The sequence below is a fragment of the Lepidochelys olivacea genome, assembly GCF_965140295.1.
Source record: "Lepidochelys olivacea isolate rLepOli2 genome assembly, chromosome: 2".
NCBI classification, from domain to species: Eukaryota; Metazoa; Chordata; order Testudines; family Cheloniidae; genus Lepidochelys; species Lepidochelys olivacea.
The window spans coordinates 242,776,880-242,803,439 of record NC_140412.1 but is presented as its reverse complement, the minus strand read 5'-3'; the positions used below and the strand labels follow the sequence as shown (position 1 = coordinate 242,803,439).

General features: G+C 36.7%; 1 protein-coding gene across 13 annotated transcripts in view; it reads left to right on the top strand.

Annotated features, from left to right (window-relative positions):
- The window catches only part of PARD3 (par-3 family cell polarity regulator), a 658,792-nt gene that overhangs the window by 459,745 nt on the left and 172,487 nt on the right, over positions 1-26,560 (top strand). For 8 of the 13 annotated variants that reach the window (XM_084618459.1, XM_084618465.1, XM_084618470.1 and 5 more), the window contains 5 exons: positions 4,296-4,485; positions 8,808-8,959; positions 10,234-10,278; positions 17,976-18,203; positions 25,073-25,289. In XM_084618459.1, the coding sequence (XP_084474585.1) occupies positions 4,296-4,485; positions 8,808-8,959; positions 10,234-10,278; positions 17,976-18,203; positions 25,073-25,289 (832 nt within the window). The remainder of the gene's footprint in view (positions 1-4,295; positions 4,486-8,807; positions 8,960-10,233; positions 10,279-17,975; positions 18,204-25,072; positions 25,290-26,560) is intronic. The other 5 variants (XM_084618463.1, XM_084618466.1, XM_084618467.1 and 2 more) reach the window with 3 other exon arrangements.

The window sequence follows — 26,560 nt, the reverse complement described above, 5'->3', positions numbered from 1 at the left end:
TGTTCTGCCCTGTGCAACGTAACTAAGCCAACCTAAGTCCCAGTGTAGATGGGATTTTTCCATCGACCAATCTATTTCCTCTAGGAGAGATGGCGTTACTGTGATGACAGAAGAACCCCTTCTGTCACTGTAGTGTCTACACTAAAAATGCTACAGTGGCACAGCTCCAGTGCCACTATCGTGTTTCCAGTGTAAACCTATCCGTACATTCTGAAGCATAGGTACTGATTCTGTCTCTCTCAGCCCTCATCCTTAATGGGACTCCACGGTTACGCAGCTGGACACCACAGAGGAGGTCAAACCAAGTTTGAAAATGTATATACATGTGATCTAGCCCACCATGGTTAGAAACTGGTTAGCATAGCTCTGTTACCCCGTCACATTTAAAACCAGTTTGCAGGCCGGTGTGGATTGACTAAAATCTTAAAAGTTTGGAATGCCTCAGTCAAGTCCTCTCTGATAAGTTTTTCTTCTTTGGTCAAATAAAATCCTAGTTATTGCAATCTTCTGCCTCATGTTGTGTGAGTGTATGTATGAGTCAGTGTGTACTAAATAGCACAACGTAAATGTGTTTGCATTACCTGTGGTCACAGAAGTGGTCAGTAACCACAAACCTGCTTGTTTTGGCATACGCAGAAAGACTAGTGTTGTTAATATAAACCACATGACAAGCACACACATCATCCATTGGACCTAGCAGTTCTAATAGCATTTATAATTTGAGATTTCCTAGACTTTTTTACTTCCGTGATAACTGAGGTATATTGTCCATACTATTACCATACTTCCTCTGTGAAAACTTGGATTCACCTGCATGGTTGCCTCTCATCTGGGCCTAAAAATAAGGATTTATGCCCGTCCTCTTTACTGGGTTTCTAGTTTTGGTCTTTTTTGGTCTAGATTCAAAAGTGTTTCGAGGCAACATGTTTGCAATTCCTCCAAAGTGAAATTTAAAGTAAAATCATGTGGTCATGTACTAACTTGCTTGTGCCCAGGCTTAAAAATTGAAGACCTTTTTTTCTGAAGTACTGTAGCTATTTTTCGTCCATGATGCAACTGATTTCTGTCATACACAATTATAGAACTGCTTTCAACGTAAATTATTCTTATTGAGGCAATGTTTGAGTACAAAGTCATCTTGCATCTCTTAGCTTTAGTTGCAGCCTGAATGCTTGCTGATTTCTTATGACCATAGCAAGGTTTGATGCTAAAGGTGACTAATCAGAAGTTATTTATCAAGGTTTTGTTTAGAATAAAATGACTTAGATTGTATGCAGTGAAGTTTTAACTGTGTTGGTCACAGGATATTAGAGAGGTGAGGTGGGTGAAGCTCTCTCACCAGCAGCAGTTGGTCCAATAAATGATATTCCCTCACCCACCTTGCCTCTCTAATGACTGGGATGAGAGGCAATGTCAATCTAAATGTCCCAATGTACCTCATAAACTACCATACATATGCACAACAGGAATTGCTTTGCTCACTCTAAAAGCACAGCTTTCTTTGTGTTGCAATACAGTAGCAGCACTACAAAAAGATTTAGAATAGAGGTCTTCAGAAGCTGCTCAGCTTCTAAAATGTATAGAGTTTCTCTAAACTCAGAGTCTATACCTTAGAGAGGTTGTGTAGAATTCCAACAGGCAATCTCAAGAGCAAATTCTTGAACCAGTAGTCCAATCTAGTTCTATCAAAGAGTTGTAGGTGTGAGGTATCATCCTTTTTTTGAGACGTTTCTTGCAAGGCAGTGGATTCATCCTTTCCAAAGGTTGGTTCTGTTTACAGCTGGCTGTAAACTCCCCACAGAAGACATGGTTAACTTTCTCCCTCAGTGAGGTGTGTCCAACTGTGTCCTGAAAGTGAAACCCTTCTCCCACTTGGTTTCATCTGCAATGAAAATCCTGGGTGCTTCAAGTTTAAAATAAAAATAAAATAAAATTTAATAAAAATAAAATAAAATTTAATAAAAATAAAAAATTAATTTTATTTATTTATTTTATTTATTTATATTAATAAAATAAAATTTAATAAAAATAAAATAAAATTCTTCACACTTGACAAATATTAAAAGTGGTAGAGGAAAAGTTAAAAATGTTACTGAATTACTTTAGCCTCTCAAACTGGAAGTTCAATTTGTAAAATGCAATAAGGTTCTACTTTTTCATAATCAACTCTTTGGAGACATTATTAACTATAGAGTTAACAATCTTGTAGGCAATATGTTTGAAAAGGAGTACATTACCAGGCTAACCATTAACCTATCCATCAAAGAAGTGATTGCTGGGCAAAGAATTAGCTGTTATGCAAACTGAACACATTCATTTCAGTTTGACAGTGATGGGTTGTTTACCATTTAGTACTGATGTATTTCAGTCATTTTCATCTATTTTAGAAAACATCTCATTCAGCCACAAAATTTTCATTAAATAACCTTATAAAATACATTCAATTAGCTAATATCCTGTTGGGTTAGCTAATGTTCTTTTGTATCAGTTTATTGGCATAATTAAACAGTACAGCAACATGATTATATAAAAGGGAAAAAATTAGAATTGCTATAGATCCCATAACTCCATACAGGTTTTTCCACTTGTACTTATGTGTATTATAAGTGATGAGCAAAATATTAATATCTGGCCACATGTGTGGCTCATTTTAACAAAACATTTCCAATTCTACAACACCATGGGGTTCTGTCTCTCTATTACATATCCATATATAATATATCATACCATATGGTAAGTCAGCTGATCTCATAAAACTTATTCTTCATTGTTCATAAGTGCGACAGTTTTGTTAATTACATTTTATATTAAAACAAAGTTTCCTGAAACATTTACCATTTTGTTTCATGGTGATTTATTGGAAATATTTAAGCCTATGCCTAGGAAACAACCAAACTTTTTAGAAGGCAATTTTTTAGCAGACAACAATGTCTAGAGGGATAGTGTTGAGTTACAGAGAAGCTTATATCGCATGGAAGAATTTGAATAATAAATACACTGGAGTTACTCTTAATAACTTGCCAGTTGCCTGAGATAACTGAATAACTTTATTTCCATATTTGCAGTATGATTGGTATTCCTTATAGCAAGTATAAGTAAGTTTAGCTCAGTGATGTTACAAATATTGAGGTAATCTTATATTTTTAAGACTAAACTGACAACGTTTCAAGGCTGATCATTTTCTGTGGCATCAGTTTTACTGTTCTACTAAATATCTTCACTTGTTCTTTAACCCTGAGCATGTTTGCACTGCAAAACAGGAAATGGTAACTCAGGCTAAAGTTATAGTGATATTACTGAACATCGTCATAAAAAAGCCCCTTTGTGACACATTTGTATCTGTTTAGTCTATTCTGGTGATGTAGGACTTTTATATACATTTAAAAGTTACATCTGCTTTTTGTTAAACAGGTTGAAAAGTGTGTTACACAAAATGCCATAGAAAATATGACTGGAAAATATAATTCCATGTATATTTAGATAGTGGTGGTAACTTCAAAAAGATACAAATTGGCTTTTAGCTGGGAAGAAACAATGTTTCACTAATTAGTAAAACTCCTTAGGGTCCAATGCTACAACTCTTGCCTGTGGGAGTTGTCCCACTGAAGCTGGTTCACATATGAGGTGCAGTGTCAAGCCCCTATGTCATCTCTTTGATTCATGAGGGTGCTGTCTTGATCCCTTTAATATCAATGTCAAAATTCACTTGGGCTTCAGTGGGAACAGAATTAAGGTCTTGGGCCACATTTTCCAAGTTTGGTGCGTAAAATCATGTTTTAAAATCTATATCTCGGCACCTACATAGGTGACTTTATTTATTCATTCATTCATTCATTTAACTATTATAAAAAAAATTCCAAATTTGAAATTTTTCAACCAGCTCTAGCTACGAGTACTGAACACTTCTGAAAATTAAGCCATTTCTTCGGGCATCTAAATATGAATTTAAGTTCTTAATGTTAGTAAACCAAGTTGGAAAATGTTGGCTTTGATGACCCAGGGCTGGATCATGAGAGGTGATGAATCCCTTCCGTTCCCATTGACTCTATTCCTTCTGAGGATCACAGCCTAAGCCAGTTAATGTTCTCCTTCAGTGGGATGTAAGTACTTGATATGTATATTTTCAGACTTCTAAGTAGTAAGTTGCATGTAATTTTACTAATTGTGTTACATCAATCTTATCAGTGATGTGACAGATTTGACATGACATTTTATCATTTGGAGAATATATGATATGTAATATTCAGGGCTTTATCTACAGTTTCTTCCCCCATTCTCTTCCCCATATTAAACAGGTAAATACCAGCTGTCTCCAACAGTGAACATGCCACAAGATGACACTGTTATTATTGAAGACGATAGACTGCCAGTACTTCCACCACATCTTTCTGACCAGTCATCTTCCAGCTCCCATGATGATGTAGGATTTGGAACCACAGATGTTGGCGCATGGGCTAAAGCCGCAATTAATGAATCTACAGACTGGTAAGACAATAGTCCAGAGCATGAAAATGATAGTCAATTGTAATAATTTATTTTTCTTTAGTTTAATGGTTAGCTACACTGAATATTAATCTTTTTTTTTTTTTAAACATTCAGGTAGGGTGACTAGATAGCAAGTGTGAAAAATTGGAAGAGGGGGAGGGAGCAATAGGTGCCAATGTAAGAAAAAGCCCCGAATATCAGGACTGTCCATATAAAACTGGGACATATGGTCACCCAATATTCAGACCACAACATTTTCAAACTTTTAATTGCCACGGTTTCAGTAAGGAAGTCCATTCAGATAATTTTGATGGACTTTTACTTTCTAGCTGCATAGTTTTATGCAGTGTCAAAACACATTTAGACAAGTGTTACGAACTCATTAGGACCAAATTGGTATATAGCTGTGTTAACAGAATTAATATTATGTATTCAAATTATAAGATGAACTAGCCTTGTGTTTAATCAGAAAATCTCAGCATTTGTAGGACTGCCTTGTTAAAAGCTTAAGGTTATAAAACATGAAAGATCAATTCCAATGGGAAATGTTAGTTTATAAGTCTCTCTATAAATAAGATTTTATTTTGTATATATTTAGGAGACTTTTATCACACATGCAACAGCTTTTATTGTATTTAAGGTAATGAATAATTTTTAGGTAATCTATTTAGAAATTAAGAGCGCTCTTAATTTAGGCCTGCTAGTTATATGTTAATGCTCACATAACATTTAACAAGTTAAGATTTCCTGAATATTTAGGATGAATATGATGTTCAGCATTGTGATTTATAAGTAGTATCATAAAATCAAAGAATATCAGGGTTGGAAGGGACCTCAGGAGGTGATCTAGTCCAACCCACCGCTCAAAGCAGGACCAATCCCCAATTTTTGCCCTAGATTCCTAAATGGCCACCTCAAGGATTGAATTCACAACCCTGGGTTTAGCAGGCCAGTGCTCAAACTACTGAGCTATCCCTCCACCCCAATGTTAGTATAGTAACATTTCCCATAATTTAAAACACTGAAACCAAATTACCTCGTTATACCTTCCAATTGGATTGAATCTGTGATCTTGTGTGTAGATTTTTACATATGACCCCCAATGGCTAATGTATTAGTATTATTAACTTGTTTATTGTTCTTAATAAAAGAAATATTGCATACTGTTAGTACAGATCTAAGAGAACTGTGCTTTAATTTGCAAGTCTAGTAATTATGTACTGCAATGAGCAAAATAAAAGATGGTCTCTATGGAACCACCTCCTAAGGGTGTAGTGATAATTAACACAAGCAGAGTGAAGAATTAGAATTTTCTTACTAGCCCCATCTACTGTGTCTATTATGAATGTGTCAGCAATATCTTAATAAAATAGCAGTGCAATGGCCTTTCGTTCTGATTTGCACCAGTCAGCTACTTCCTTTTTGATATTATGTTTAGTTGAGTTGATGTTTAGGGATTGATCTTGCTGATTCTAAACAGTGTTTTAATGCCTGTAGTGAAAATAACTTTTTTCATCTTCATTTTGCTTTTCTCTTAATATTGCAACTTTTTGTGTAGAAAAGTCTCCCCTGTAATTTGGGCCCTTGAAATGTCCATCTGTGTCTTTTGTAAAAGGTTTTAGAGCTGAAAATCTGAGATTTTTAAATTGAACAGCACTTAAGATGTCATGTAATACTTATCTCTGAGTGAATTTTTCAGCTGAATGGCGGTGGGGTGGGGGAGAACCTACACCATAAAGTAAAAGCCCATTTGAAAACTGCAGATGCTTTTTACATTTACTGCTGCAGTGTAACTTACTATTCATATACCTTTCTGAGATTAAATGAAAATAACAGCAAAGAAAATAGATTAGATATTGTGGAATTCATTTTGTACAAAAACCTTTAAATCTCTACCTTTATGAGAAATTGTTGAGGTCTTTAAATACAATTGCAGCTTGTACAATAAATACAATAAAAGAGCAGATCAGTTTAGGGCCTTACTCATATATAATGCTTTTTATTTGTAAAAAATAAATAGCAGCAGAAGTAGATTGTTGCATTAATTTCCTGCTGCTAATGGATGAAGGAAGACTTATAAAATGAAGGTGCATTGTATGATACTGCTGGAAGGCTCAAAGGGTAAAGCTAAGAATATGGATGAAGGGTTATCCAAACAAGAATGGCAGCTGTTCTGAATCACCACAGAAAATGTAAGCTTTTTCCAGCCTGACAATATCTCCCTAATCCTTGATGAAAATGTTATGAAAACAAAGGGGCAATAAGACAGGATTAATAAGTGGAATTTTAATAACACTGAGGGTCAGTAGACGGTTACATTCTTTTAAGAATCAGCTGTCCTTCCAGAAATCTTATTTGTTAAGTACGCTAGAACATAGTAAATTGTGATTGGTATTAACTGAGTTGCAGTAATGTGAGACAGAAGGTGACTTTAACAGCTGAAAAATATTAAAATTAGCTATTTTGGGTTACTAGTTACTCAACTATGCTTGTTGACTTTTTAACATATGGATATTTACCATTTGGAAAGTGTATATGTTCAAATGGCTATGATGTTGGTCTTTGTTAATTATTGAAATAGGTATTGCTTCATTAATAATATATTTTAAATTCTTTATTATTGTGGACATTAAAATGGGTAGCATAATGTGGCATTCTGATATTTCTAGCAAACTAGATTTCAATGAAATTGAGACTTGTAGAACTTGGCATCTAGATGAGAGAAAAATTCTTTGTACTTACGTAGCACCTATAATTTTTAGCATGTTTTGCAAATATTAAGTAACTGGTCCTCATAATGGCTCAGAGGGGGAGATAAGTATGTTAGGTGCAGATGGGGAAGCTGAAGAGAAACTAAGAGGTTAAATGATTTTCTCAAGGACTCAGAAGCAGAGTCAGTCAGTTTAAGAGCTGGGATCAGAACTCAGGAATTCCTGGCTCCTCGTCCTGTGTTCAGAACATACCACTGTCTCCACCCTCCTTGATCTACTTTTGAAATTTTTATTTAATCATCAAGTTTTAGTATTTTGGATATGACTTTAAATGAATAAACACACAAACCTAAATTTACATGAACATCATGTTCATCTTTAAAAGAATTATGATATATCTTGGCTAAATAAGCAGTTATGTGAAGATCAAACCAGAAAAAGAGTAAGCTGCCAAAACAAACAGGGTTAGAAATTTAGCCCTTGCAAAGAAAGAAGCACGCAATGTATTCTCTTCAGCAAGATGAAACTGAGCACTTCTAACTTACATAAGCCACATTAACACATGTTGCTAAAGGAATTCCTCACTTTAATATTGTACCAACTCATACCAATACTAGTTGTGAGTTCCTGTGTGGCCTTTGGAAAGATGTTCATGATCTGATTATGAGAGGTGCTGAACACCCATAAGTTTAATTGAAGTAATTGAGAACGTATTCCCAAACCCATTTGAGCCATATTCAGCTCACAGTTGCACTGCTATAAATTTTTTTTAAATTCTGTTTTCTCCATCTGTAATGTGGGGATAACACCTACCTCACAGGAATATTGTGACAATTAAATTGTTAATATTTGTAGAGCGCTTAGCCCCCAATTCAACAAAGAAGTTAAGTATGTGCTTAAATGCTTTGCTAAATCATGGCATTGGGTACCACAGAGACAGGCACCTTAGAAATGCCTTCAACAGTTAGATGTAAAGTACTATGGGTCTGAGCCAACACCACTAATGTCAAAAGACATTGGACATTGCCTTCAGTAGGACAGGATCAGGGCCTTTATAAGTGAAAGGTATTGCGTGGCTGTCACTTGTGAGCATATATCCATTGTCAGTCATGCACCTATCCTTATCTCATGCTCCTATCCCAAAACTCATTCACATTCTACAAAATAAATCAATGCATAGCTACAGTATATGGATGTTTAGGCTGAGATTTACACGCTGATGCATTAGTATAAGAGCTATCAGTCAAGGTTTAGCTGGCATTCCTGAGCCGCTTAGTGCCACACCAAACTAAGCTGCAGTATCATGCTAATAGCTCTCTGTGTTTTTACTGCATGTGTTTTCATGTGCATAAGCATTATATACACATTTTTCCATAAAGGTTTAGTAGGCTTTTAATTATTGATGCTTGTTAAATCACTGTTGTTGTGGACACAATAGGCCAGATTCATTCTTGATGCAACTCCGTTTACATTAGTGGTTTATTTAAAATTGGCTGCTTTATCAACAGATAAAGAAGGTAGAAATCATGTACCAAATAAAGACTTTTCTTTGCAGATGACGGGGTTGCATGATCTGAATAAATGTCTGCATGATTTTTTTCCTTCCCACAGCACTCTTAGTCCAGATGTTGATCCGGTGCTTGCCTTCCAGCGAGAGGGTTTCGGACGCCAGAGCATGTCAGAAAAACGCACAAAGCAATTTTCAGATGCCAGTCAGTTGGAGTTTGTTAAAACGCGAAAATCCAAAAGCATGGATTTAGGTAGTGAGTGATATTTCTTTGAATGTTTTATCTGAACATATTTTTGATGATGTGAATATAGATTTTTGTCATTTCAAATATATGATTGACACACAGAGCTAAACATGTATGTGTGATGGAGTGGTATAAAAACATGAGTGGCCTGTGTACAGTTTGTAAATATCTATAAATTTGCTTGTTGTAAACATGCAAACGTATATGAATATACATGGGTATATACTTATATGCTAAGATACTTCATTGTTGTATGGGGTGTTGTTGTAGCCGTAGTGGTCCCCTGATATTAGAGAGACAAGGTGGGAGAGGTTTGTACCAACTGCTGTTGGTGAGAGAGACAAGCTTTTGAGGTACACAGAGCTCTCCTTCCAGACTTGAAACATGTCTCTCTCTCATCAACAGAAGTTGGTCCAATAAAAGATATTACTGCACCCACCTTGTCTCTGTCAGATATTTCATAGCAGGTGAAAATATATACTTAAAAATAAACCACTGAATACTATTTTTAAAAAAGTAACTATTTCTGTTGACATTGGAAAGAGATCCATATTCTCAATTTATGGCTATACCTTAAATAACCATAAGTATCCTTGAGTATTTGCTATCCTAGTAGTCTACAATAAATCTTACTGAAACTAATCGGGATACAAATGAAGCAGCATATTAGAGAATGTGTCCAGGTCCCACTTCTGGTTTAGGCCATACAGTAATATGTGTGGTGGAAACTATATACTGTAGTAGCAACCAAAACAGGGAATTAAATGTTCCATTTAAGAACATAATCTCTTACGTGATGAGACAATCAGGTATAAAACATTTCTAACTAAGCTATCCATAGATGTGTCATTGGATTCAGGTTTTGAAGTGCAGAATCTAGTAACTTGAATAAGCAGTTTTTGAGTGTTTATACAATAAAAATGCTAATTAATAAAATGCAAGGAGTACTTTTTGCTTTATAATATTTGTGGATATCTTCACTAAAATCCTTACTTCACCACCTTCTCTAAAGTAAGATTGGTGGTGTTGACTTGCCTTGGTTAGTTGTGAAGCTCTAACATGTAAATAACATATTGTACCTGCCTGTGATATGAAAATGACTGACATTGCATGATGGTTAATAGTTGGCTGCCGTTTTTATCAAGAATATTTGCTCAGTGCTGCATATTATTTGCATGGAGTGTGACGTTACCAATGCCTCCTAACTTAGAAAATTGGAATGTTGTATGCATGTGGGGTGTGGGCACTAACTGGGCTAACCTTATACATTTACCTTTTAACAGTAGCTGACGAGACTAAGCTCAGTACAGAGGATGACCAGAAAACAGGTAAGAATTGACAGTAAGGCTGTTGCTATAGAAACCTTGGTCAAAGCAGCTAACCACAATTACAGAACTGCCAATCACATTGCATGAAAACATAAATATTCCAATACTTGCATGGCTGTTTTCTATTATTGTGAATAATCAAGTAGCACAGAACAGAGAAAATTCTTCATAGAGCTAAATATATCTGAGTAGTATACTCAACGCAGGTCATACAGGATAACTGTATACCAGTTCCTATATTCCTGAAATTCATAAATATTCACTTTCGTTTTGATTTTCTTTTTCTTTTTAAAAAATCCTGAAATCTGTTCTTCAGGCCTTGAATTCTAACTTAAAATGGGATGATCAGAGAAAGCTGATTGTTTAGCTATTGCAGTGTTAACATTGTGCTTGCAAATAGTTAGTTTAATTCTAAAGTTTCCATCTTTTCATTAAGATGGCCAACAGACACATACCATAGGTCTGAGTTGTACATTCTTAGCTCATGTTGAATTCCCTTTAGAATTCAAAACAAAGTGTCATCTTTCATATACTAAGCATCCTAATAGATTTTATATGATGATTATGAAAAATAGCATTCAAAGCATAATTTTTATTAGTAATTAAAATAATGTGCCAGCTGTAATCATGAGCTTTTATGATTTATTAATGCAAGTTAGCTTTTGACCTTTGGAATTCTATTTTAATTAGGCTATATCCAGAAGACATAGTAACATTACTTAGCTCTAATTAGGAATAATTCACCTTTTAAACCTGAAAGTATTACTTATTTTTAGCATAACTCAGGGAATAGGATGTCCCACCCACATTTATTAGTAGTATTTTACAGTTGCTTCTCTGTTTAAACCACATTTTAGAGAGTGAACAATAGACAGAAAACTGTATCTCAAAAACTAATAACCTTTATAAGACAACAGGAATAACTCTTAAAATCTTGTTGACTAAGGCTAATAGTTAGGTACTTTTTCAACTTTACAAATTGAGAGTAATCCTGTTAACTTTAATGGGACTGCTTGGTACATAAAGTTAAATGTGTGTACATTTTTGTAGGACTGGAACACAGGAACCAATTCTGCAACTTTTATTGATGGGAGTAAACCCTACTCCTGGGTGACAGTTTTCTTCCAAAACTTTTTTTGCTGAAAAATACAGGTTCAGGTTGACTGAAATATTTAACAAATTCATGTTGAATTTGCAAAATTGTTTCACTCAGGAAAAAGAAACACAACACTGAAACTTTTTGTTTCAGCATTTTCAAAACGAAATGTTTCAATTTTTATTGTCTTTTTGTTTTGAATTTTACCTTTTTATTTTTAAAAATTTCAAAAATTAAACTTTTTGTTTAATGAATGAAGTATCTTGTTTAATCCAAAATTTATTATTATTATTATTATTTTACTTCGTCACTTGTTTGTTGGATTTTTTTTCCTTGTTTGTCCAGCAGACTGTAAAACCTATTATTCGCAAAGCTTTGCCTTGCTACTTGCATTACTAGGCACTACTAAAAGCTACAGGATCAGCTTCTAAATAAATATTAGTTTCCTTTTTAGCTTGTTTTTAGGATAGAGCAGTGACTATACTGCCTAAAGACCACATGTGCAATAAGAAAAATATAATTCTTGTTTTTAAGGGTGCGCACTGTTTTAGGTTTTATTTGTAAGATGCAAGTCATTCCACATAGAAAGCCTATGTTAAGTTCCAGGGAGACCCAAGTTGTATGACTTGGGTTAAACGGCATGACCTTAACCACGAAGCCACCTGGGCTAAGCAAGATAAATATTTTATTTACAGCCTCAGTGGCTCGAAAAAGGAAGAACACAATTTATTGTGCTTTGATTTTATTCCTTTCTTTTTCCATGATGTTAACCAGATTCTTTATATAACCAATATATATATATTCTTTATATAACCAGTGGAGTTCTGCCTTTGCTGAAGATAGATACAGTAATTAAATGAACCACTTACAGTAGTTTGGCTGAAAAATTTTATATGAGGTTTTAAAAGACAAATGTTTCATATTGGTGATGAGCTACATTCTGATGAACTATATAAAATAGAAAATTTCAGCATATTTACTTTAGAAAAGTAAACTCAAACTCCGTTAAAAGTGAAATTGGGTTTAATTGTGTTGACCAAAATGGAAAGCAAATTTCTCATCAGCACTAGGTACTATAATAGATTTTTAATTATTTTTCTTTCTTCAGTTCACTTGAACTGTCTAATCCTTGCAGTGTTTACAGTTCATTCCAAAGGTTAGAAGTATATTCAGTGCCAATTGAGCATGGCTCATTTATCCAGCTTTAAGCATACAGTAACTGTAGTTGGTTCTTATTTCTATATACACCTTGTTGTAATGCTAAAGATGTCTTTCAGAGCTTATCTAAATCATTTGTTGTTTTTTTCATGGTGAATATCATCAGCTTTCATAAAACTTCCCCCTATTTTCAGTAGTGGATATAATTGCTTGTTATTTCTTTCTTTAAACCAAAATGTTGCTCCTTTAGTTTGGAAAAACAAATCGAAAAAAATATATATGTTTAGTTTATCCGAACTTAATAGAGTGGTTGTTAGGAAATAAATTCACTGACTCGCTGCTCTTGTATGACCAATCAAAAAATAAAATAAAATAGACTTTGTGGACTTGCACAAGTTTACAGTTAAGAAGCAGGGCAGGTTTTTATATCATCAATAATATCTGCCACTGTGTAGCGTACTGTTTTTTTTTTTCCCCCATTTAGCATAAAATACGACACTCCTATTTGAGACTGCTTTAATTAGAGAGCAGGATGACTTTAAATCTCTTTAATTTATAGTTTTATTGAGGATAGAAACTGAAGTCAATTGTCTTTTTTTTTTTTAAGCAATGATTCCAGTTTTGATTTAAACATCTGCAGGATCAAGAACAGCTTTCTAAAAGAAAGAAAATAAATTATTTAGAGAAAATTCAATTAAAAATTAATTTTACAGTCTTTTTAAAATAATCGGTGATAAAGGAACCATCATACATCCTTTGAATCAGAGACTGCATATGATATTTATCTTTGGAAATCATCAGGCAAAGTTACGACAGTATATAAATACTTAATATAATATCAAAAGGGGAGAAAGTATGATGTAGTTGTTAGAGCAGGAGAGTTCAGAACAGTAGAATAGGAGAACTAAGGCATTTGGAGGGGGCAGCATGTATATATGAGCCATGTGTATCCTACGTCTCCATGACTACACATGTGCTATGTGGGGAAGGTTGTTGTGTGCACTGTAAGGGACATTGTGTATGACTGAATACGTGTGTGCGTGGGAAGGAGGTGGGATGTGTTCTGTGAGATAATGCTTAGCTACTATGATGTGGGGACAATAGAAGGATCAGCAAAGGGCGGAGGGCATGTGAAGTGCACTGTCAGGAGTATGTGTGGTCTGAGATGTATGTTTATGCTGGGTAGAGGGCTGTGTAAAGGTGCACGTCCCAAGTGAGGATGTGTGCTAGATAGAATGCTCTGTGGGGATATGTGTGTGGGTCTCTCACATAAGGTTACTTTGGTGCACTCTGAGAAGGAGTGGTGTATATATGTGGTCAGAGTGGGGGATGAAGAGCAGATGGGTTGCAGGCATGTGTACATAAGGGGTTATACCAGGCATGTGTATGTTCACACAGGGACGAGGGTGCCTAGCAGTGCCCTCTGAGAAAGGGGTGTTAGCAGTCTGAAGGAGCATGCTCCAGTCCTGAGGGTGGGCACCTGGGTGCCATAAGAGTGCAAGTATGTGCCTTATAAGAAGCAATGATGGACGTGCCAGAGAAAGTGTGCGGGGGGTGTTTTGGGGTGAATGATGAATGTTTGGATGAATGAATGAACGTTTATATACAGTGCAAAGGGACTGGGTGCACCCAGCATGGTTTTCATTGGGAGTGTTGCTTCGTTACAGATGGCTGGCTACATCAACAGTCATTTGTCAGGAAAAAAATATTGGGGAGGAAAATGCTGATAACTTCAAACTTTAAAATAATAATAAAACACCCCCCCCCACACACACACACACATGATGTGGGGCAGGGGGAGAAAATCTTGTATTTCTTTAAATTAAGACTTCAAACTAAATCTAAAAGAAGTAGACATTGATTCTGAGTGTATAATATTTCTAGTGATTACTGTCAAAACTGTAACTATGGAAAAAAGTTGATATTTTCCTATTAGCCCTATAGTAGAAAAAGGCAAATTTATGATGTCTCTAGATTTTGAAATTAACTTGTTAAAAAAAAGTTCACAAAGTTTCTCAAGGATTTGTGACTAACCACTGACTCTATGATTCTCCTGATCACACAGATCTTGAGCTTCTCCGCTCAGTTTAAAGGAAGACTTAACCATATGTTTTCAAAACAGTTGCCTTGCTGTGAAATGGCCACAGATGATAGTGTTGTATTAAAATATAAATAGCTTTATGATCACAGTACTTACATTACTTCTGTGGTGATACTTCACTTTTTCAGTTTCTGTAACCTGTCCACATTTATGTTGATGGCCACCCAACTTCAATAAATATTCCTACCATTTCTGCAATCCATTATTAGTTTTACAGTACTCTGGGAACATTAGGTCATATCCCATCTAGCTTTCCCTTTGGGAAAGCATAGCTTACATAAATATTGTTCTCACAATGATCTTTATTGGGCAGCAGGAAATGGGATTTTTTAAAATGTCCTTTATGAGCATAAATGGGCACATAATGCTTGCTTTATAATTACTGTTTACAAAAAGAGTATATAGCCATTCAGTAATTAGGAAAAGATATAAGAACATTTCATTTAGAAAGGTCTTTCAGATTTCATTTTGCAGTAAGGAAGCTTCCAGTAAGTTGCTAGGTAATAGGATAACCTTCTCCCTTTGTATATGAAAGTGAATCTGTCAAACAACAGGTTTATTCATAGCTGTCTTGTCTTTCAGAATTTTGGTAGGCATTTTTTTTTCTGTCTCATGGATGGGTTTTAACAAAATTTAATCTTGAACAGTAAACAGCTCATCACGTTTATTATACTGCAAGCACCAGCAGAAGAGTGTGTGTGGGTGTGTACATGTGCACATACCCATAATGCAAGAAAGTAATCTGTGTAAAAGTTTTTAGGCTAATGACTAGATCAGAAATATTTATCTGATGAAAAGAGGTGAGAGCTGTGTGAATATTAACATCAAACTTCAGCCCATGTTCACAAAAGTTTGGCGAACATGGTGTGAGGTTTGTTTGCACAGCTGGGAAGACATGGAACTCCCTGTTCCCACCTGGCCTTCCTTGCTCACCCCAACAGCTGTTCCATGCCCCCAACTATCCCCATAACCCTAACCCTCCGAAAATATCAGTTGTCTGTGAAAGGAAAGGTGGTTCTTGGAGGTGGGAGTTCAACAAATTTAAACTTCCAGGTGAATCTATAGGGGCTTGTTTGTTCCCAACACCTGAGGTCCAAACTGCAGTGTTTTTTTGTGGACCCATATGTGACTCAGACTCTGCAGGGTTTGCACAGCCATGGGGAAGAAGTGATTTTTCAGCAAGTTCATGCAGTCAAGAATGCAGCTGTGGAAAAAACACTTTGGCAGCTGCTGTTTGAGTTCACTTGGTTTCAGGCTGTTCAGGTTAGCTCAGTATTTCTCAGACTTTTGAGAGCTGAGTCTCCCATTAGGAAAATGAAGCCAACTGCCACCCCTCTTCAACTCTACCATGCTAGTGAGTAGTATGGGGCAATTTTGCATTGCCACTGTTCTGCACCCCCAGTCATTTGCACACCCCCAGGGTAGACTGGTTGGGAAATGCTGCGTAAGTGTATGCTTGGGGTCAGGGGTTTTACAATTTCTGGTTTGGATTTAAATATATTTAGTTCAAATTTAAGACATTTACGTTCATATAATAGTCCTAGGAAGATGGGTTGGACTGTTGTCTACTTTTCTTTGAATGATACCTAGCACAATGGGGCCCAAATCCAGATTGGGGCCGACTGGGCACCTTTCTAATAAAACACGTTATAACAATATCATTCTTCATGGCTCTGGTATGAATAATACATGCTTGTGGGAGGAAAAGTGGATAGAGCACTGGATGGGGACTCGGGAGAGCTCTGTTCTATTCCTGGCTCTTCACTGACCAGCTGAATGACAGAGGGCAAGTCACTTTGTCCCTCTGTGTCTCATTATCTCATTCTGTAAAATGGAGTTACTGATCTCCTTTGTTAAAGCACTTTGAGATCAGCTAAGAAAAAGCTCTGTATAAAAGCTAGGTATTATATTATTATTATTAGAATAGTGTATTCAGTTACACACATCTTATTACCAGAAAGATAATAAAAAATGAGAGAGAGATCAGGGAAAACCAGTGAAATGGGTTGGTAGGTGGAGGACTACATTGTTTTATTTATGAAGTTGAAAAAAGTTATGTACATATAGCCTGGCAAAGCGACCACTAAGTCAGGATATGATAATAGTTGAAAAAATTTGAAGTGTGTGAACACCAGTGAGGAAGTGGAATTATTTAATGTCATAAAATGAGGACTTCCTCGCAGTTCGTATGAGGACCTAAGAAAAGTTAAGGAAAATCTTCTGATGATAAGAGCTATTAACCTGTTTAGTGGTCTCCCAAACAAAGCACTGGAAGTGTGATCACATGGCACCTTTAAAGGTATGCTGGCCAGAACACCAATAAATGTACAGTAGGCCTTCCATATGTAGATACGATGATTCTGTGAACCCCCATGCATGAGCTATCAGTCAAGCCGTTTGAGGTTTTTACTGTTATTTCATCACCACCTTCAAATAATAAAACTAGAGACTGACCCAAGACATCTATTAATCTACCCATAACAGCAAACCCTACTAACCACAGATGGCCTCCCATTCTGTTTCATTATTTCTCCCCTCTTCCCCTGCACTTCTGTCCATGTAGACCAAACTACCACATATTCCTGATGGAGCTTCTGAACTTCTGGCAAAATTTGTTCCTGTCCCTCTTCCTATCCCTGTTTCCTTTGGTAAAAGTCTCAGTGCCAGCTCTTCCAGCCTGGCTACTATTTTGAACATTATGGTGCCACCTTGTGAGAAGTGAGATGATTTGGATCACAGGTGTAGTTGCCTCATTATAAAAGGTCAGGCGTCTGGTCCACAAGCATAGGGAGGAAATCTGGGAAGAGAGGTGGGAAAGAAAGTCCTTTATCCTATAATTCATTTCTTATCTGCACCTTTAAAAAGATTCAAGTTTAACTCATAGGACATGGTCTCAGGTGGTTCTGAGTCCCACCACTACCCTCAAACTTGTATGTCCCAGAATTGCAGATCTTTTTCAGGTGATGTCAAGTATTCCCTGAGTAATTGGATCCCTACTTCAGATCTTTTCAACGAATATGTGAACTTGTCCCATCAGGTCCACTTAGATTATTCAGATGCATTTCATTATAAAATTAGTCTACTGTAATGTTTTGATGCAATTCTTTAAAATTCAGTTGAAAAAGTCACTTGAAATTAACAGGCAAGATATTTTCTCTCGATGTTACACTGAAAACGTAAGATGTCATTGACTGAGACATGACGTACTCATTCATTGTTCAAACCAACAAGTCTGCACAGAAATCCCTACAGATTACAGAGATGATGTGAATAATGTTAAGTATATTCCACACAGACGAATTCCCTAATATCCCCTAATTAATATTTTTTTTAACCACTAAGGTTCCCCAACAAGAGATGTGGGTCCTTCATTAGGTCTGAAGAAATCCAGCTCATTAGAAAGTCTACAGACAGCTGTTGCTGAGGTGACTTTGAATGGTGACATTCCCTTCCATCGTCCACGCCCACGGATAATACGAGGACGAGGTTGCAATGAGAGCTTCAGAGCTGCAATTGACAAATCATACGATAAACCTGTTGCAGATGATGACGATGAAGGCATGGAAACCTGTAAGTATCTTGTTTTGCTATATGTTAGAACATTATTGTTGTTTAATTTTCTTTGAAGGATTAAAAACAGATTCATAACTATAAAAGGGGTCAAATAAAAAAACAAAATGTAATTTTAAGTCTTTTAAAATAAAGTATCATTTAGATGTCTCTGGATTGTTAGATTATAAGTGCTTGTGTCCTGCATATGTATTCACAGATTGTAACATTCTGAAGTTACTTTTCTTTCTAGAGCAAGAAAATGAGATTGAAATGAGCATGTTTGTTTTAATTATTTAGTATGAAAAGTTTCGATAAGACTATATTTGAACTTGTTTAATTAAAAAGTTTAACCAAAAAGAAAAAAGTTGATGTCAAGTTGAAAAATGTCAGTATGGAAGAGTACATTAATGATGTGTTGGGGAAAAAAAATTACCACTGTTCTTTAATTAGAATGAGTAAGGCTGGCAGATATAATAAAATTCTGAAGTTAATGATCAGCTATTACCCACCCTAATGGGCATTAATTTACATTTCCAGTTCTTTAACCCCAAGTGTGACCCAACATGTGGAGAATGTGTCATTAACATAAAAGAACCTCTTCAAAGCTAACCTTATCATTATTGAACTATGTAAGAATGGGCTGGTAAAATGACAGTCCATGCTGAATGCAAATACAGTAGTATGAATGGTAAATTATCCTAATGGGGGTTGTATTCAAATTATTGAAATTTTAATCTTGTTGTTGTACTATTTTCACTTGTCACCCTTCAGAAGATTTTTTTAAATCACCCTGATTCTGTTTAGAAGAAGTTTATGAATGAAGAAGGTTTAGAGAAGAATGAAACAATGTAATCGTTAGGCCAAATACTAATGAAAAGGATTTGGAAAGTGAACTTTCACCCTCTGCCCTTATTTTTTTTTTTATTTGTTTTCAGTTTGAGAAAGTCTATGCTTAATTAAATAATTTGGTCCTGCAGTTATACTCTGTACAAGATCACTCATTTTCCTTACTCTGTTCCTAACAATATTCTATGACTTAAAGTGAGGTCATTTTGCCAGAGTCCATATTCCTCAGAATAGTTACAGATAGAATTAATTCTACATCCCCTCCCCACCATGTCTAGCAATTGCATGCAGCAACGAGGCTAAGTGCCAGTCTTGTGCTGTAGCTATCAATCTACTGTTAACCAATGGTTGAGTAAGAATGAGAGAATGTGTAAAATGATCTTGATCATTCTTCCAAAGTACATGCCTAAGGTCTTTTGGGACATGAGACCATGTTTTTCTAAATGGCTTTGTTTTCTGCGAGCCAACTGACAGTGATTTCCTGTTGTCAGACATCAGATACCCCATGCTCAGTGGGAATTAGTTTCAAATGGTTTAACCTCATTTGACCGAAAAGGGAATCTAAAAAAGGGCATAACAAACGGGTTATCACTGAACACTTTCTAAGTGACTATAAACATGCCAATTTATTGGAAGACATTTTGAGCCAGTTCCCTTGCCTTCATTAGGGGCGGTATGAAAATGCATGGCCACTGGTATACCTTTTGGAAGGGTGCAGTGGATGCTTCCCTCCCACAAACTCACCCTGTACAAGGTCAGGGCTGCTGGCTGATGTGGAGAAGAGGCAAGGCTATGTCCCCAACCTCTTCCTGCCCAATCTGAGGAGTTTTGCACTGACAGATCTGGGGTGTTCTCATGTTCATGTAGCATTGGGCCCAATCCATACAAAATGACTCAATAAGGAGAGGCACCTTAAGCCACCTCTACCCCTTGGGTACCTATACAGGACTGGACATACTCTTATCCTTTTGGTTCTTAGTGCCGTGTAAAACAAACCAGATTGGTAGAGCTTCACCTGTGTTACAAATATTGTGTATTCATAAGTGATGCAGAAACTGGTAGTACCATGGCAGGATAGTGAGTTCAAACCATGGAGTTGTACTGTGCAGCCTTTGGCTTCCCTTATATTCACAATAGTGGTGTGGCCAGTGAAATCTACAAATCCTAGAAAGCCATACTACACTTAGAACAGAGTGGAAGCAATGTCATTTACTGGGACCTTTGTCTCGAGGGCTGTGCATATGTGTTAAAGCAGAGAGTATCAGCAATCTGCTCCATTTCATGCAAATTGTCTATGGCCTCAGGTTCCACGGATGTTGCCAAACGATCTCTTCAGTTGGGCAAAGTTTGGACAGTCCTGAATAGATATAGGTCCATTTAGCAATCAGGTACTCAAATAACTAGTTTTTTAATCATGTTTAAGTATTTTATAATTGCTTAGAATTAAAAATGCTGCTTTGTCTCCTAAAATCCATTCAAGATATTGGTGGTCAATTTGCTGTTGCCCCTGAGGTTGTATGTATTTGTCTTGCTTGAAATTTTTCCTTTCTTTTCCAAATGTTTTGGAAGTAGGAATGTTTCTTCCTTCCAGTCCTTTGTGTTGGCAAAACAATAGCTCTGAATTGCATTTATGAAGGACTCTTTAACATTTGATCATCTCATGAAAGAGCTGTAAAAATATGGAGATACTGTATGTGATAAAGGACTGACCCGCCTTCTAAATATAATTGCTCTCCCTGAAACAATACGTTATTCAAACTGTTAAAAATAGTATGAATACCATCTGGAAATGTCCGATTCTGTGAAAACATTTTAAGAGTTTTAAGGAGGATACTTATGGATTGTAATGGCTATAATCAGATAATAATAATGGAATGTTGTGAGTGTTTAGATTATAAGAATCATTGTGCTTGTTTTTTAATACTTGGAATAGCTGACTAGAAGCAAAATTTCTATCTCTGGTGTGTTGTCTGAGAACAAGCCATTTGAATCTGGAGAAATTGGCAAAGCTTTCTAATCTTTGTGAGTCTTAATTGCTAGAACCTACAGTCGTATTAAATATCACAATAAGCAGTCTAGGAGTTCAGTTATGAAACAGCTTCAGATTAAATAGCTTCAATTTCTCATGTGCATCTTTTCAATTTTATGGCCTAAATAGGGGAATAGCTTCACAATACCTTTTGTAGTTCTCTTTAATACAAGTGTGGTTTGTGAAGGATGACTTTGGTCTTCAGCTTGAATTGATACTTGAAGCATATCCCAAGTTAATTTTTGCCTTCAGTGGCCTAAATGGGGAAAAAAATCTCTTGTATATTTTCCAGCCACCTAACATCATTACTGCAACATAACAAAAATCAGATGTTTCATTTGTAGCATGGACTTGAATTTTAATTGGACAACATTTGCATCTGTTCTAAACACTAGTAATTAGGTATATCTTAATTGTAGAATCACTGTGCTGCACAAAAGGGAAACAACTTTCTTCATGTCATGTCTTTTTAAAAGCCTGGAAATCTGCTTATTCTAGTGTGTCATGGGGGAAAATGCATCCTAGTTCATTATGTAGAAGAGGCTATGGTGCAGACTAAGAAGTTAATTGCAGACAAAGTACTGTGGAAGCTTGATAGAAAAATATTTATTGCAAAACAGCAATGGAAAGGAAGCAATATTATCTGTATAGAATACGCAAAATAAATAGTAAAGGGGGATTCATTGTTATGACAAGTTGTTTAGCAACTCAGCATAATACAGTACCCTTGATACATTTTTAGGATTAATTTAGTGTGTGATTATTTTGAATATGAACATCCATAGGTCAGAATCCATTCATCTTTAAAATCCTAGTGAAGTAAAGCAAATAAATGTATGACTTAAGTGTGTACCAGATTTTTCATTTATTTTGTACTGCTTGTGTTCATTTTCAGGCACTATCAGATAGTTAAATGTCTAAATGTTGTTTGCACCAGCAACGGATTCTAGGTGCTAACTGGATTGCACAAAATTAGAGACTGTTTTTAAATGTGGTCTTCTGTGTCCAGATTTAAACTTTTAATAATCATTAAATACATCCCTATGTTCCAGTTCTGGTAGTAAGCACAGTGACCTCAAAAGCACTAATACTATGTGGACATATTTCAGAAGGTTTCAGTCTTATCTTCTCAGTTACAATTGCCAGAATATTGGAAGTGCACCTGCAATGGAAGATTTGTCAGGCCTGGCCAACCCCTAAAACTTAAGTCAACCTAGTTACGTTACTCAGGGCAGTGAAAAATTTCATACCACGTGCAATGTAGTGAACTCAACCTGTAGATGCGGCTAGGTTGAGGGAAGAATTCTTTCATTGACCTAGATACTGCCTCTCAGAGAGGTAGATTACCTACATCAATGGAAAAACCCCCTTCTGTCCATTTAACATGCATCTATGCTACAGGACTATAGAGGCACAGCTGCAGCGCCGTAGCTGTGTTGCTGTAGCTGCTGTAGTGTAGATTAGCTGTTTTACTCCAGGCGTCCCCAACAGACGAGCTAATGGCATGAGGCAGGTAGATCTTTCACCTGTGTTCAGTTGTTTGGGATTCAAAATTATAACCATTGTGGCTTAGAAATAAATGTCTCTACCCACATTTGCCTGGCCTGAAATATTGCTTTCAGAATATATTTGTCAAAGGCTGGTGGGTTGATGGGGTATTCTCGGAGATCTAGAATGCGTAGTGAACAAGTATTGCTTGAGTCAGCTGGCTAAATCCATCAATTGTGGTCCTACAGAAGAACAACAAACTGCTCAGGCAAGTCTCAGACAGTTCAGCAGCTGATGATGGTGAGCCAAAAAATGTGTCTGTGACTTTGTGAGTTACATTTTCACTGACCCACTGGAAGCTTTTCCAGTTTTACAGTGGAGAATCATTTAGAAATGTGGCTACTACTATATATTTTTTGTCACTATTCTCTTCAGGCTTTCTGGAATATGTGTTCCAAATTATATATAGTCTCTCTGTGGGTCCAGGCTTGAAACAGTTCATAATATACACTTAGAAGGTCTTATTTGTTCCAGATTACATAACCTGCACCTCTAGAGTCTTTGCCTCAACCAATGGAACTTCTTTGAGCAGTAAAACTGTAACTTTTTAAAAATAAACTGCTAAAGGAGTTGAGTTATTTCATCAAATTCATGGTGGTATTTTGTTGCTGAAGAAAAATGGTTAAAGGCTTGTATTAAAGGTCAACTCTCCTAAATGATGTTTTTTGCAGTGTTGTAGTCATGTCAGTCCCAGGATATGAGAGAGACAAGGTAGATAAAATACTTTTCTTGAGCCAACTTCTGTTGGTGGAAGGTACAAGCTTTTGAGCTACACAGAGCTCTTCAAGTCAGGGAAAGGAAGCTGTGGGACAAACTGGGAAACAGAAGAAATGTTGGAGACTGCCACTTCAGATGGTAGGCATTTGGGAGTTAGATTGTTATGCATAAAGGGTTTGAAGTGAGCAATTAAGGGTAGCAGGCCATGTGGTGTATTACAAATTAATGTAATATAAACAACTTGTATATTTTTAGGAGTTTTATTTAAAATTTATTAACTATGTTGTCACTTCGGATGGGCTATTACCAGCAGGAGAGTGAGTTTGTGTGTGGGGGGGTGGAGGGTGAGAAAACCTGGATTTGTGCTGGAAATGGCCCAACTTGATGATCACTTTAGATAAGCTATTACCAGCAGGACAGTGGGGTGGGAGGAGGTATTGTTTTATGATCTCTGTGTGTATATAAAGTCTGCTGCAGTTTCCACGGTATGCATCCGATGAAGTGAGCTGTAGCTCACGAAAGCTCATGCTCAAATAAATTGATTAGTCTCTAAGGTGCCACAAGTACTCCTTTTCTTTTTACTGATCTCACTCTTTATCTTAAGCATATCTAAAGCTCTCCTCACTATAGAATCTAAGCACCAACACAAGTAGCCAGTTAGCAGCACGATTGGCTAACCCTGTTTATTGGTCACTACTGTTATTCCACAATGTTCTGTGTGCCTCACAGAATATACACACTCATTCCCTTCCCTGTAGAAGTTACAGGGTAAAAATAGACATGAGGAGCATAGATGTGGAACTCACAGAATGAGCAATCAAGGGTTAACAACATAATGTCATATGGTTACTTAATTGTTATGCACATCTTGCTCCAAAACATATTCCACAATATGCTGAAAAACCTCTTTTGTTTGTCTCAGGGTTCCCTCCCCACTCTGAACTCTAGGGCACAGATGTGGGGACCCGCATGAAAGACCCCCTAAGCTTATTTCTACCGGCTTAGCTTAAAAACTTCCCAAAGGCACAAATTCTTCCTTGTCCCTGGAACAGTATCATTGCCACCACCAAGTGAGTTAGACAGAGATTTAGGAAAAGGACCATTTGGAGTTCCTGTTTCCCCAAAATATCCCCCCAAGCCCCTTCACCCCCTTTCCTGGGGAGGCTTGAGAGTAAACAAGGTGAGCACAGACCAGACCCTTGGGTTTTTAGGATACTAAAAACGCCAGTCAGATTCTTAAAAACAGAACTTTTATTATAAAGAAAAAAAAGTAAAAGAAACACCTCTGTAAAATCAGGATGAAGTTAATTTTACAGGGTAATAAGATTTAAAACACAAAGGATTCCCCTCTAGGCAAAATTTTAAAGTTACAAAAAAACAGGAATAAACCTTCCTCTTAGCATAGGGAAAATTCACAAGCTAAAACAAAAGATACTCTAACGCATTTCCTTGCTATTACTTACTATTTCTGTAATTTTAGATGTGTCATTCAGTAGGAGCTGGATTACTTGCTTGGTCTCTCTCTTTGTCTCTGGAGAGAACAACAAAAACCCAAACAAAAACCTCCCCCCACCAGATTTGAAAGTATATTCTTTCCCCATTGGTCCTTCTGGTCAGCTGCCAACTAGGTTAATGGAACTGATTAACCCTTTACAGGTAAAAGGGGGATTTTATGCTACCCTTAGCTGTATGTTTATGACAATTTGTTCGTTCCTCTCCCGCCAATATTTTTTTCTTACTCTTTCAGTGGAGGAAGACACAGAGGAGAGTTCAAGATCAGGCAGAGAATCTGTGTCCACAGCAAGTGACCAGCCATCCCACTCACTGGAGAGACAGATGAATGGAAGCCAAGATAAAGGTGACAGAAAAAAGGCTGGAAAGGACAAGAAGAAAGACCGCGATAAAGAAAAGGATAAAATTAAGGCCAAGAAAGGAATGCTCAAAGGCTTAGGAGACATGTTCAGGTAGGTGCTATGCACACAAGATTATGAGAATGTATAACAAAATGGAGCTTCATTTTTTGTATTCTACTAATGCTCAAAGGCCCCAGTTGGGAACAAGGCCCCTTTGTGCTAGCCCCTCTGCAAATATATATTTCACTACAAGCTCCAAAATACCAAGAATTTGAACATACCTTTAAAGCACCATATTGTGAACTCCTGTGATTCTGTACTAAGGTTCCCCAGGGGGCAGTGAAGAATTTGCAGTCTGAGGGAAGGACAGCTAAGGCAGCATTAAGCCACCTTTGTGACCTCATCATGTGCTGCTCCGGGAGCTGGAGTGGTCCCAATCATAACTTAAGAGAAACTTGTGGGCCTGTTTAAGGCTGCTCTATGGGCCACAGTGCTGTGTGTTTCACACCCACCCTGCCTCTAGCATGAAGGCATGCTGCCTATGCCAGGGCGTGCAAGCGGATCCTTGGAAAACAGCAAGGGTGGTGGTCCACTTTAGTTTGTATGCTGAGAGAATTCTCTCCCAACTGGAATTCGAGCTTCAAGAGCTGCTTTATGCCACTCTGGTCCTTCTACTTGTTGTAAAGGTGCCAGAGCAGAGGTGAGGATCCCACCTGCTGTCTCCATCTAGATATGACAGTTGTCCAAAGATTTCATCACATTCTGAGAAACAGATTTAAGTTTGGTTTTAGTAACTACGTCTTTCCCATAAGTGGTAGGGGAGAAAGTAAGCAAAATCTTTCTTCTAGCTAGCAAGGGTAAATAAAGTTCCTTGACAAAGGTAGTGTCTGTTTTTATGTGTGCAAAAGTTCATTACTTAAATTTAATTAGAAGTAGAGTTACTGGTATCATTTTAATGGTTCATTAATAATAATTCACCATGAAAAGGTACAGAGCTTCGATTAAGCTCAGTCAAAATTTAGTACCTGTTACATTTCTGATTCTGTAAAGAATTCATTAAAGGTAGGTTCTCTGTATAGCTTGACAATTGTTATGTTTCTGAATTATACTGCAGCATTAGTTAGCTTGTCTTTTTAATGAAAGCTAAATAAGAAGATCATGTTGTTTTGAAGTTGCATGTATTTATCTTAGGAGGAAGTAAGGCTTTGTAGTCAAGGCAAGAGAAATGGGAAATCAAGCAATCTGAGTTCTGTCCTCAACTTTGCCACAGGCTTCATCTATGACCTTGGGCCAGATTTTCAGAGGTGCCAAGCATCCACAACTCCTGCTGAGATCAATCGGTGCTACAACACATACCTCTCAATCTGCCAATGCCCAAGTTT